Genomic DNA, 11,750 nt, shown 5'->3' with positions numbered 1-11,750 from the left:
CCAGGCATTCTTTACCTTGTTATAAATTACTCAGTCCATGTGAAGCAACATCTGATAGACTTATTTTCAGGGCTGGATTTAAGTCTGATGAGGCCCTAAGCTTCTGAAGGCAATGGGGCCCTTTACTTACATCATAGGAGCCTACACAACACAAAACACTCTTGCTGTATGTAGGTTTTATTTTATTTGTTTTTTATCTTATATTTTGGAAATGTACATCCAGGTTTTTTTCCTTTAATTTTTTTGGGCCCCAAAAGAGTGGGGCCCTAATCTATAGCTTGTTTAGCTTATACATAAATCCAGCACTGCTTATTTTATTTTTAAAAAACCAAAATAGTCAGGTTTAGCTTTTAGGCATGGCTTCCTTCTGTCAGTCTCTTGTATTCTTCACCTGCCCACAAAAATCCATACTCTGCTTCACGCTGGTAGCAAGAGGGGATATTTCCATATCACCAGTGCCTTCAGAAAACAAAACAACAAAAGCTCATGATTGGGGGAATGGGTGGGTTCAAAGGCGTAGGAAGGGGGGGGGCGGTGGGGGCAATCCGCCCCAGGTGTCATCCCTGAGGGGGGTGACAAAATCCCCCTGGGTGCCGATCACCCCGCCCCCCGCGGCAGCTCACCCCGCCCCCGGGTGCATGGCATGTGCGCCGCTCTGGGTGCCTGAACGGCTAACTCCGCCAATGGAAGTTACTGGAAGCAGGATTAAAAGAAGGCTTTTTTTCCAGCTGGAACTCACCAGAACTCAGTCCCAGCATCTCTCAGGTGGGCACCATTGCCCTTTGAGAACATTCAGGGTGAATTCCGGCATCTCTTTGTCTAGAAAAATAGCACTGAAAAGTGTGTACAGTTGCATGATTTAAGCCCTATTTGCACCATGCCACTTTAATCAGTCATGGCTTCCCACCAAAATCCTGGGAGTTGTAATTTGTGAAGGGTGCTGAGCATTGTTAGGAGACCTCTGTGTGTCTCTCAGAGCTCCAATTCTCAGAGTGGTTTAACAATTGATCCCTCTTCCCTAGGGAACTTTGGGAATTGCAGTTCCGTGAAGGGAATAGAGATTCTCCTAAACAACTCTCAGCACCCTTAACAAACTAAAGCTCCCAGGATTCCTTTGCAGGGGGCGGGGCAGAGCGGAGCTGTGCCTGTGGCATCATCGCACTTTAAATGTATGGGGCAGTTGGGACCTGTTTGCCTCTCATTGACTTTGAGCCTGAACCACATCTAGCTTGTTATTTATCTCAATTGGGATTGAAGCAGGTTTGGGGAGAAATTCATCAGAATCCAGTGTTTCATAAGAACTGACAGGATAGATAAGGACTGAGACTAATGTGTGTACACCAGTGGTGGGAACATGAGTGTGGCCAATATTTTTGTTGGGGGAGGGGGCAGAACCGATGTGATTGGTCAGTTAGTTAAGCATTTCTATTATTTTACTTGATCTAGGGTGGGTAGTACTCGTACCAATGAAGCTTCATGTGATGGGAAAGGAGATGCCGACTAAACCTCAGGAAGAACTTTCTGACAGTAAGAGCTGTTGGACAGAGATTTTAGAGTTGGAAGGAACCTTAAAGGTCAACAAGACTCCATGCAGGAATCTTTTCAGTGTAGCATCCCTGGCCACATCCACACCATACATCTAAAAGCACATTTAACAGTAATGCCCGTTGTTTAAAGAATCCTGGGAACTGTAGCTTCCCCACCACAGAGCAACAATTCCCAGCACCCTTAGCAAGCTACAGTTTCTGGGATTCTTTAAAGGTGTGGTGTTTTTGATCTGGTGTGGAGATGCCCCTAAAGGTAAAGGTGAAGGTACCCTTGACCGTGCCCCTAGCCTCTATTTAAACACACCCAGCAAAGGAGAGCCTTTCCAAAATGGCCCGTTCCATTGGGAAACAGCTTTGTTAGGAAGAATCTCCTAATGTTTAGCCAAAATCTTATTTCTTACTATTCCCACCCATTGGTTCTGGTTCTGCCCTCTGGAAGAACAAGCACAAGTCTGCTCCATCTTCTCTGGTGGCCTTTTGGCTCTTTGAAGGCAGCCATCATATTTTCCTTTAGCTTGTCTTCTCCAGGCCAAAACATGACCAGCTCCTTCATCTCTTCTTCATAGGACCTTTTTGCCTAAGGAGGCCTTACCCACAGCCCATGTCTGAAGCACAATTAAAGCATATGACTTCCCCAAAGAATCCTGGCAGCTGCAGCTTGTTATGGATGCTGGGAATCATAGCTCTGTGAGGGGCGAACTACAATTCTCAGGATTATTGGGGGAAAGCCATGTACTTTAAATGGAGAGTATGGATGCAACCCTCAATCACATGACACAGCACCCTAGTCAGAGTTTTGCGGGGCAGCTTGTTCCTGTGTTACCCACTCAAGAAAACCCAGAAATTTTGTGATAAACCATATCCATAACTGGGTAGGGAACCACTGTAGGACAGCCAAAATATAACTACAGCCTAATATAGATGCAAAGCTATGCCATTGCATTAAATGGTTAATAAAACATAATGAAATTTGGCTCATAGGTGGGACACTTAAAAGCATGAGGAAGCTGTGCACTAAGCTATAGGTAGAATGTTATAGTGCCACAAAAAGTGAAAGGACTAGAAAGCTGATTTTTTAAAAATGAAACTGGAATATTCAAGGATGGGCCTGGAATCTTCAAGAAGGAACCAGGTCTCATCCAACAGAGTCCTAGAACAAAACGCATCACAGTTCCCTCCCTCCTCCTGGAATGTTAATTGGCAGGAGGGGAAACCCAAGAGCACAGTGGGGTCATGTGCCATATGCCATGTTTGTTTCAGAACACGTGACTGGAGCAGAGAGGAGCAGATGGTGCTTCGGCAGCTGCTTATGATTCTTAGCTTCACCCCCAAGAGGGCTGTTGAAATGAAGGCACAGCCACACCATACATCTGAAGCACTCTTATGTGACTTTAACTCCCAGGCTTCCCTCCCATTCCCACTAAAGAATCCTGGGGACTGTAGCTTGTGAAGGGCAGAGAGTTGCTAGGAAGTACAGTTCCTAGTACCCTGAACAAGCAAGAAACAATAGCTGTTTCAGAAGTGGTATCTCTGAGTACTTTAAATGCATTTTGTGGATGGGACCTAAGTGTGCATGGGCATTTCTGTACACGTGCCCCACTTGAGGGAAAGTTGTGCCTGATTAAATCACTGAGAATAGGGCTAGCGCAAGTGATGTCCCTTGCATTTCACACACTGGTCAACTGGACTAGCAATTAAATCTTAACACTGGGAGCTTGTCTAGCACTTTAGCAGTCATGCAGAATCCTGGGAGCTGTACTTTGTTAAAGGTGCTAGGAACTGAAAGTTTGTGAGGTCAGTACCCTTACAAACTACAGTTCCCAGGATTCTTTGGGGGAAGCCATGACTGCTCAAGCACTATAGGAGTGCTTTAAATGTATGGTGTGGGTATGACTTGGGAAAACACCCATGTCCTCTGGCATAACTGAGGCTTAGGGGCATGCCTGGCAAGCCTTATGGCACAGACTGCTCTGTCCTCCAACTCCTCGCCGCCACATCCTGCCTTCTATGATCTGCCACCTGAGTCAGGACTAACTCAGTCTGCCTTACGGTAGGCTTGGCTCCAGCTCAGAAGCTCAAGGCAGGGAGAAACAGGAAAGAAAGGGCAGCTGCCTGCCTTTCCTAGCAACCTTATTTTTCAAAACCATGTGGACTCTTGTCCCATGAAAGCTGATGCAATTGTAAATTTTTGCAACCATTAAGGAGACGGCAAGAGTGTGCTTATTTATGGAAGCGATGAAAAGCGGCAGCCATCTGAATATGACCCTTGGATGAATGGAAAAACCCACACAGGACTACAATTGGTTTCAACTCGCTTATGGAGACTATCAGAGGTCATAAAGAAAAAGGAAAAATATGTGAAGCAGCAGCAACAAGATGATTGGATCCCTTTCGGAACTTGGAATATGGGTACCCAACAAAAAATTTAAAATTTGGCTTTGTAATTTGGAATTAATGTGATTTGATTTGATTGGTCTGTTAATAAAAAATATTTTTTAAAAAAACACCATTAAGGTGTCACCAAACTTTTCCCTGTGCTGTTGCTGCTGCTTTGTCTCTTAAACTACAGCGGAGTAGGGGGAGAAAGTCACTTTTGGATATTGATTTTGTCCCATGGTTGTTCCCTGTTGTTGGTTTTAATCACATGTATTTGGGGCGACAGCATAATCCCACCCCTGTCTCTAGGGCTGCCAGGCCAGGATATCTCAGTGGCTAAACCTGAGACCTAGGGATGGCCCTGGTGATGTCACAAGTGCAGCCCAGTGCTCCCTCACACCACTGATCCCTGGAGATGGAGGTTGTACATTGACAATAAAGGTATTATTATTTTTAATTTGGAGAGGCGAGGAGGGATGAGAGGGGAGCGGACACCCCCAGAGAGTCTGCAAAAATGTCCCACCAGTTTCTGCTGGGTTGAAGCTTGCAAGCTGCACACAAAGTCTTCTTAATAAATAACATTTTTTTCAAAAAGCACTCTCATCCCAATTATTCTGTGACACCTTCACGCTCTGAAAAAACAGGATTCTGAAATCTGCATAAATTAGATAAATGTGTATGCTTTCTCTTGTTTTGCATAATTTATCTGGCAGCACTTAGTATTCTGCATAATTTATTTGAGCTTCTGCTAGTCACAAGGAGGAGCTATGTGAGCACACTGAAGCTCCACTCATGAATCCTTGGAAACCGCAGTTGGTTCCTCTTTTGGGTTCTAAGATTTCCATATGCTTTCAAGCACATTGTTGCATTGATAAGAACTTTAAAACTGCTTTTAAAAAACAACAGAGGAAAGCTTTGATTGTCAAGAGGAGAATCTGCAATTTTCTATTCTCCCTTGAAAAATGTACAGCCTTGTTAGGGTCTCACTTATTTCATTCCAGGAGACTTCCCTGCCATTGAGCCAACATCTTTGAGGAAAACCAGGTCTGGAGAATCAGGAAAGAATTTGACCTGTGCAGGAAGGGCTTCCTTGAATCTCAGGGACTGTGTCATATATAAATCAGGCAACAGGAGGAGGCAGAGGAGGAGAAAGAGGTGAGATAATCTTTAGGAAACCATGCAGCCCATGGCGCTCCACCTCAAGACAGGCTATTTAGTCCCTCGCTCCAGTCCTCAGACCCAGTACTGACTGTTTTTTAAGGCTGTGTTGGGTGTCCTACAATATTGGAGCAGTTCTGGATCCTGCTGGCCTCCTGGCCCTATCCCCTTTGAGTTGGGTCCTGCTCCTTTGGCCTCCAGTGTGTTGACTGTTGTCAAAGGGATGCCTTGGTTGGGGTCAGTCTTCCGGAAAGTCTCCTGGTCAACCAATGTACCATTTTTGTATTTGGGGGGTGTGCCTTGGACATTGTGCTTGCCAGTCTTGTTCCGTTTGTGGAGGTAGAACAGTAAGGGCAGGATCAAAGCAAGAAGCAGAAGGATGAGGCAGATGGGGAGAATAATGCTGAACATATTGGCTTCAATGAAACTAAGGAGTGTGCTCCTTTCCGTAGGAAATGCACTGGTGACTGTTATGTGCCCAGCCCATGCTGTTGGACGAACATGTGTCTCACTGGAGTTATACTCAGTGTTTTCTGGCTCTGGGCGCCTAGTTGTCAACATCTGCAGAGAAGGGGTTATGCTTTGGGTTGTGGGGTTTTGGCCCCCTTCTTGGAAATCAGGCACTTTGAGCAGTTTCGCTCCATAGGCTGTTGAGGAATTGAAGGCCTCGGTGATGTATGCCATTGATTCCACAGCAGGGGGCACCCCATCAGCCACCAACTCAAACAGAAAGCTGTCCTGCTGGAGGTTTTCCTGAGAGTCTTCTCTTTCCCATATCTCCACCCCAACTAGCCCTCCCTCAAGATCCTGCTGGGTGAAGGCATCAGTGGAGACGGGCGGGTTCCTTTTGTCTCTCGAGAGTTTCACAAAATGGCTCCCTTGGGGTGCTCGGAGGATTTTGAAGGCTGGGATGCTCTTGGTCCTGCTGCCCAGTTCACTTGCGTCAAGGATGTCGGTGTTGAGCTGGACGGTGGCTCCTCTTGGCCAAAGGATATCCTGTTGGGTTTTGACCAAGGCCTTGACCATTACATTCACAATGCCTGAAATGTTCACATCTCCTGCTGTGGCAAGGAACTGGAATTCATCTTTGGGGGAGATGAAGTCAGTGAAAGTAAATGTCACTTCTCCATTGTCCACTTGGCTCTGTGAAAAGTCCCTCACGGGCTTTTGGTTGACATTGACCTGACCAAACTGTGGGTCCCTGATGAGTCTATAGATGGTATTTTGCTGCTCTTGGCCTGAGGCCCCCAGAAGGTGCTTGCGAGACAGGAAGGCCATGTTGACACCCTGTGGTATCTCCAACGGGATTTGATTTGTTGCCCAGGTGGTTGCTGGAAGAACTATGATTTCCAAAGACGTTAAGATGGGTGGATTGTGTCCATCGGAGATAGCAAGGTGTAAGACTCCAGAAGAGTCCGTTCCATTGGCGATGAACCTCAAGTGCCCTGCGTTGATGTCTGCTTGAGTAAACTGGGTAATTGCCACCTGCATAGCATGGATATTGACTACAAAGCCACTGGATAACCCAGAAAGGATTCTGTACTTGATTTCTTCAGGAAAACTGTCAGGATCCATGGTGTTCAGTTGTTCCTGAGAAAGCATTGCAGGGGAACCCTGGAGGACCTGCAGAACCTGGCCTTGGGTGAGCAACACGGGTGGCATTTCATTTCTGTCACTCACTGTGATGTTGAACATCCCAGAAATGACAGGCTCCTCCCCTTCTTGTGGGGGCTGAATAGATCTCTCTGTGCTGGGCCGGAGCCAGGCTTTAAAGCTGAAATGATCACCCAGGGTGCTGGGTCCATGGTGGGCATATTCCAAGTCACCTGCAGCAAGATCAGACTGGAGGAAGTAGGGATGCTTTTTATCAACTGGTCCATCGGCAACGGACAGGGTCCCATGGCTGGGTAGCTCCGTCACCAGAAATATCACATCATACGATGCTCTTCTGGAGACAGGTTCTTTAGCAAGAAGGTTAGAAGCATCTAGTAATGAGATGTTGACCACTGCACTTTGAGCTTCTGAAACAGTGAGGCCTGGGAGACAGTGGGAGAAAAAAGAAAAAAGAAAAAAGCATGATTACAGAAATGTTGCAGCTCATCTGGAAAGTAAAATCAAGAGAGCAATAAGAACATCAGAAGGGCTTGCTGGATCAGGCCAATGGCCCATCTAGTCCAGCATCCTGTTCTCACCATGTGGTTCTCTGAGAATTCAAAGGATTTATTTCTAGCAAATGCCCCCTCATCTCCCCAGATTTTACTAGAACTTAGTCATCTTTATGCACAGGGACATCACAGCACATGCCTTTCCTAGGAAGGGGCAAACCTTTCCTTCACAACAGCTCTCTTTGCTGTGATATCTGCTTTGCAGGGGATTGGACTCGATAGCCCTCTGGGTTCCTTCTAACTCTACAATTTGATGATTCTATGTGTGTTTTGGCATCTTGACTCTCCTTTTACCTTTGTTTCTCCACAGAGTGGAGCTGTGAGGACAGCTGATGTTGAAGGAGACCAACACACCAAGGACGTACAGGTTTGAGATCATGGAGGGAGAAGAAATTCGGAAGTGGAAAGTGTCCTCAAGAATCCAGAAAGGTTCCTGTGGCATTTCATGCTGATATGATATTACCCCAGCATCCACCTGATTGGATATGTGTAAGAAGGAAACTGGGTTAGGCACTCTGTGAAAGCAAACCAATAATGTCTTTGTATTTATTTTGAAGAAGAACATACATTTTAATAACACACTGGGAAAAATGAAAACCTGAACCAAAACCAAAATAAAAATGCACACACACAAATAATGTATTTGGGTAGTTTCAGTCACACTCCCTGCAAAACATGATTATTATTATTGGTGTTGTGGGGTAATAACATTTAATATAAATATTTGTTTTATTAATAAATATCATGTTATTGTCCTTGAGGTCTTTCTAACCTTCCCTTAAAGGTAGGAGGTTAGTAAGAATTTCAGATAATAGTATCTCTTACTGGAGTCTTTTAAGATATGAAATAATTTTTTGCCACTTAATTGAAAATGAATCTTTGTTTGTCCTCAAGTATACCTTGATTTTTGAGTTTTTTCCTGCAGTAGCTGTAGACCAGTCAACCCATACTGTCCATGTGGACAATGGCCAGACTCAGTTTACTCAGTAAACATTGCTTCCTGTGTTTCTATTCAGAATCAAGGTCTGATACCATGAGGGACATCAAGAAAGAAGCGGCTAAGACTTCTACCTCGTCTTGGGTGAAGTTGCTCAGCTGCCCTCTGTCCTCCCACTTCTGGCTGTTCACCAGTTTGCCAAAGCCTGGAGGCTGTTCTATGATGTAAGAGAGCGACTGGGCTTCTGCCTCATCATTGGTCACTGCTTTCAGGTTCTGGCTCCTGATTGGCTGAAGAGAGCCTGGGAAAGAAATGGTTAGGAGGAGCTGAGCATCTGAAGGTGGTGTAGTAAAAGCTTCACCCACAGTTTCACTCCTAAAGAAACAAGAAAATTCTTCCCCCAAAGTTTTGAGGGGTTGTGTGATATTCTTTAGCATTGCTGGAGGTGGGACTTGAGGATCATTGGGGTCCGTTCCAACTGTACAATTCTATGATTCTGTGTAAATTATGGAAATTTTACAGAAAAATTTGTGCACATTAAAATGCTGGTGAATTCTCACAATGACTTTTAAAAAATGCAGTCTGAGGTGGGGAAGTGGAGAGGTGAGCTTAAGTTTAGAAAAAAAATGAGAAACTGAGAGAAACACAAATCAACAGATTAGCTCTATCCATGCTCCCATGTAGTTGCCTTGCAGATAACTTACCCGGACACACGATCAGATCTCTCTTGCTCTCCAGAGTGATAACCAGTTTCTTTTTGGCCCTCACAGCAAAGAAGTGCCCGGGAGACATGTTCTCCCCATCAGACAAGTCAAAGGAAAAACCTCCATCCAGGGACCCTGTAGAATGAAGCCCAGGATGTCAGGGTCTGGGAGAAGACATTCCTGCACTTACTTACCTACTTGGTGGTGGAGAGCTGCAGCACATACTTTGCCTTCAGAAAGTCTCAGGTTTAGTCCCTGGCATCACCAGGTAGTGGACGGGAAGACTCCTCTCTATAGGCCCAGAGAGTAAGTGCTAGTCAGTGTTGATAGTCCTGAGCTAAGATGGACCAACGGTCTGATGAGGTATAAGAGAGCTTCCAATGTCCCCATGCCCCAATTTCCCCATCCACCCAGCTTGCTTTACCTCCTTCTGCTGCATACCTTCATGGATGAACTGAACAAGCTGGCTGTTGATCTGGGCCTGTGTGAACCGTTGGACTGAGGTGGTAGGCGATGGCTTCAACACAACCTTTCCATTGATAGGTGTCCTGATGGAATAAATGACTTCCTCTGGAGGGCTGTCTTCATCTTCACTGCTGAGGTGTTCAGGAGTTATCTCTGCTGTGCCACCCTCTTGCATCTGGCAGGAAGGGTCCAGAAATCAATGGAATGGATTGCCAAAGAGCCATTCTCCTCATTGTTGAGAACCTGTTCCACATTCCACCACCACTAGAGGGGTTGTCATAAGAACATGAGAACCTTCTGGATCAGGCCAAAAGCCCAGCTAGTCCAACATCCTGTTCTCACAGTAGCCAACCAGATGCCTATGGGAAACCTGCAAGTAGGACCCGAGCACAAGAGCTCTCTCCCCACTTGTGGTTTCCAGCAACTGGCATTCACATACAGTGGTACCTCGGGTTAAGTACTTAATTCGTTCTGAAGTCCGTTCTTAACCTGAAACTGTTCTTAACCTGAAGCACCACTTTAGCTAATGGGGCCTCCTGCTGCCGTCGCACCGCCACTGCACGATTTCTGTTCTCATCCTGAAGCAAAGTTCTTAACCCGAGGTACTATTTCTGTGTTAGCGGAGTCTGTAACCTGAAACGTCTGTAACCCGAGGTACCACTGTACTCCGCAAGTGTCCTGAAAAATGGGAACATCCTGTTTTTCCCCTCAAGAGCATGGTGGCTATTTTGGGTATTGTGATCTCTTGTGATTTTGTGCTGAGATCTCATCCAGCCAAAAATGCTTTTTTTAAAGGCCATGATATTGTGGAGTGTGGGATGTGAAACATAAGAGCAGTTAAGTACAACATCACTAGAGTGGACATAAAAGGGGATGTCTGGACCAGCCAGTCGGAACTTCCTGTTTCTCCTGCCTGGGACAGACTTCCTCTGCATGTGACTAGAGGTGGGCGTGACCTCACCTGCCCAGGTAACAAAAGAGCAGGACTGGTCCACCATCTCTCTCTCTCTGTGACCACATTCGTCGAAGAAGCAACATCTGCTTAACCTAAGATGCTCTCTTGGCTTGCAGCCAAGAGAGGACAAAGGAACTGTCTTCTTATGGGATAGTTTCCAGGTGTATATTACTTTTCTAACTTAAGTCTGCCTTCTGGGATCCAGTTGTGAACAGAATGTGTGAGTAAACTCTTTTTTTTGCTTTTATAGAAGACTGTGTCGTGTCTATCTTTTTATGAGGGACTAAAGGGGAAATTACCCAAAGGAAAACTTATTATAGGCTTGCTTTAGCGAGCCTAAGCAAACGCATCTGCTGTGCAAGTTTAAAAAGGGGAATGTTACTCTGCTAAATTGTAGATCTTGTTAAAACAAGTTGGAAAGTATATAACCAAACAATATATCCTCTCCTGCATCCCTGAACATTCCCACATGGAGCACTGCAAAACATGAGAGCACGGCCCTGAGAAAAGTATGTCTGTTAAGCTCTGTGATCTTGTGCGGGTCTCATGACTCGCACGGGAGTATGGACAGGAAGATGCACATCCTGGTTTTTAGACGCAGCATGTTGAAGGGAATGCATTCAGAGGCAGAGTAGCCCTTGATAGCCTTGTCCTCCATGAATTTGCTGGCCTATTTAGGCCCATTGACCCATTTGGATTTTCAAGCAAGTGACGTGGAGGGCATCCCCTCCGGTCACTTTTTTCCAGCCTCTGCAAGATCTGCTACCCCAGCTGCCCTGAGATACAGAAAGAGAAAACACACAGATTACTTTTCCAAAAGACTGGGGTAAAACACTGAGTATAATTAATGCCTGGATGACATCCGTGAGTCAGATCCTCCAGGGAAGCCAGGGAACCATTGTCATCCTAAGGGTCTCACTCCCTCAGACGAGGGAAGAGCATCCCGCTTCACTGCTTGAGGTGAAACGGAAAGTGCCGCTTTGTGCTCTGTCCCATCTACCGCTGACTTGGGGAAATCAGCTTGCAGAAATCAGGTGAGAATTTGCCCCAAACAGATGCGGTATTTCCCCAAATTGACACTGATGGCAGAGGCAGTGGGGCGGTAGGAGGCAACTGTGGGTGTGCTGCTGGAGGGGACTTCTAATGCCTGAAGCAGTGGTCTCCTCCTACCAAATGTCTGGGCCAGCGGTGGGCAGGGCATGAGGCAAAAGTGAGCAGGCAAAAGATGTAGCACTTGCTTTGTGCATTTGGGTGCATTCTGGCCCCACAAAAGTCAGAGGTTTCAAGGACACATTTCTAGCCAGGAGGGGAGAGGGCTGCTCTTGTGCTGGCAAGCTTACCATGGGGGCATCTGGTGAGAACAGGATGCCAGGCTAGATGGGCCATTGGCCCATAGTGCTTGAAGAGGGAGCACTGAAAAGCCAGCAAGGGAATTGAAGAATC

The 11,750-nt window shown here is 46.0% G+C and overlaps 1 protein-coding gene across 1 annotated transcript in view; it reads right to left on the bottom strand.

Annotated features, from left to right (window-relative positions):
- Window positions 1–3,744: 3,744 nt before the first annotated feature.
- Window positions 3,745–11,750, bottom strand: part of CSPG4 (chondroitin sulfate proteoglycan 4) — a 119,960-nt gene continuing 111,954 nt past the window's right edge. The window contains exons 6-10 of the mRNA XM_083586097.1: window positions 9,329–9,527; window positions 8,888–9,022; window positions 8,318–8,484; window positions 7,541–7,721; window positions 3,745–7,117 (exon numbers count right to left, since the gene is read on the bottom strand). Of these exons, the coding sequence (XP_083442223.1) occupies window positions 5,157–7,117; window positions 7,541–7,721; window positions 8,318–8,484; window positions 8,888–9,022; window positions 9,329–9,527 (2,643 nt within the window). The 3' untranslated portion in view covers window positions 3,745–5,156. The remainder of the gene's footprint in view (window positions 7,118–7,540; window positions 7,722–8,317; window positions 8,485–8,887; window positions 9,023–9,328; window positions 9,528–11,750) is intronic.

Source organism: Podarcis filfolensis, assembly GCF_964270895.1.
Source record: "Podarcis filfolensis genome assembly, chromosome: 14".
Lineage (NCBI taxonomy): Eukaryota > Metazoa > Chordata > Lepidosauria > Squamata > Lacertidae > Podarcis > Podarcis filfolensis.
The sequence above is the reverse complement of the archived record's forward strand: the minus strand, read 5'-3'. Positions and strand labels throughout refer to the sequence as shown.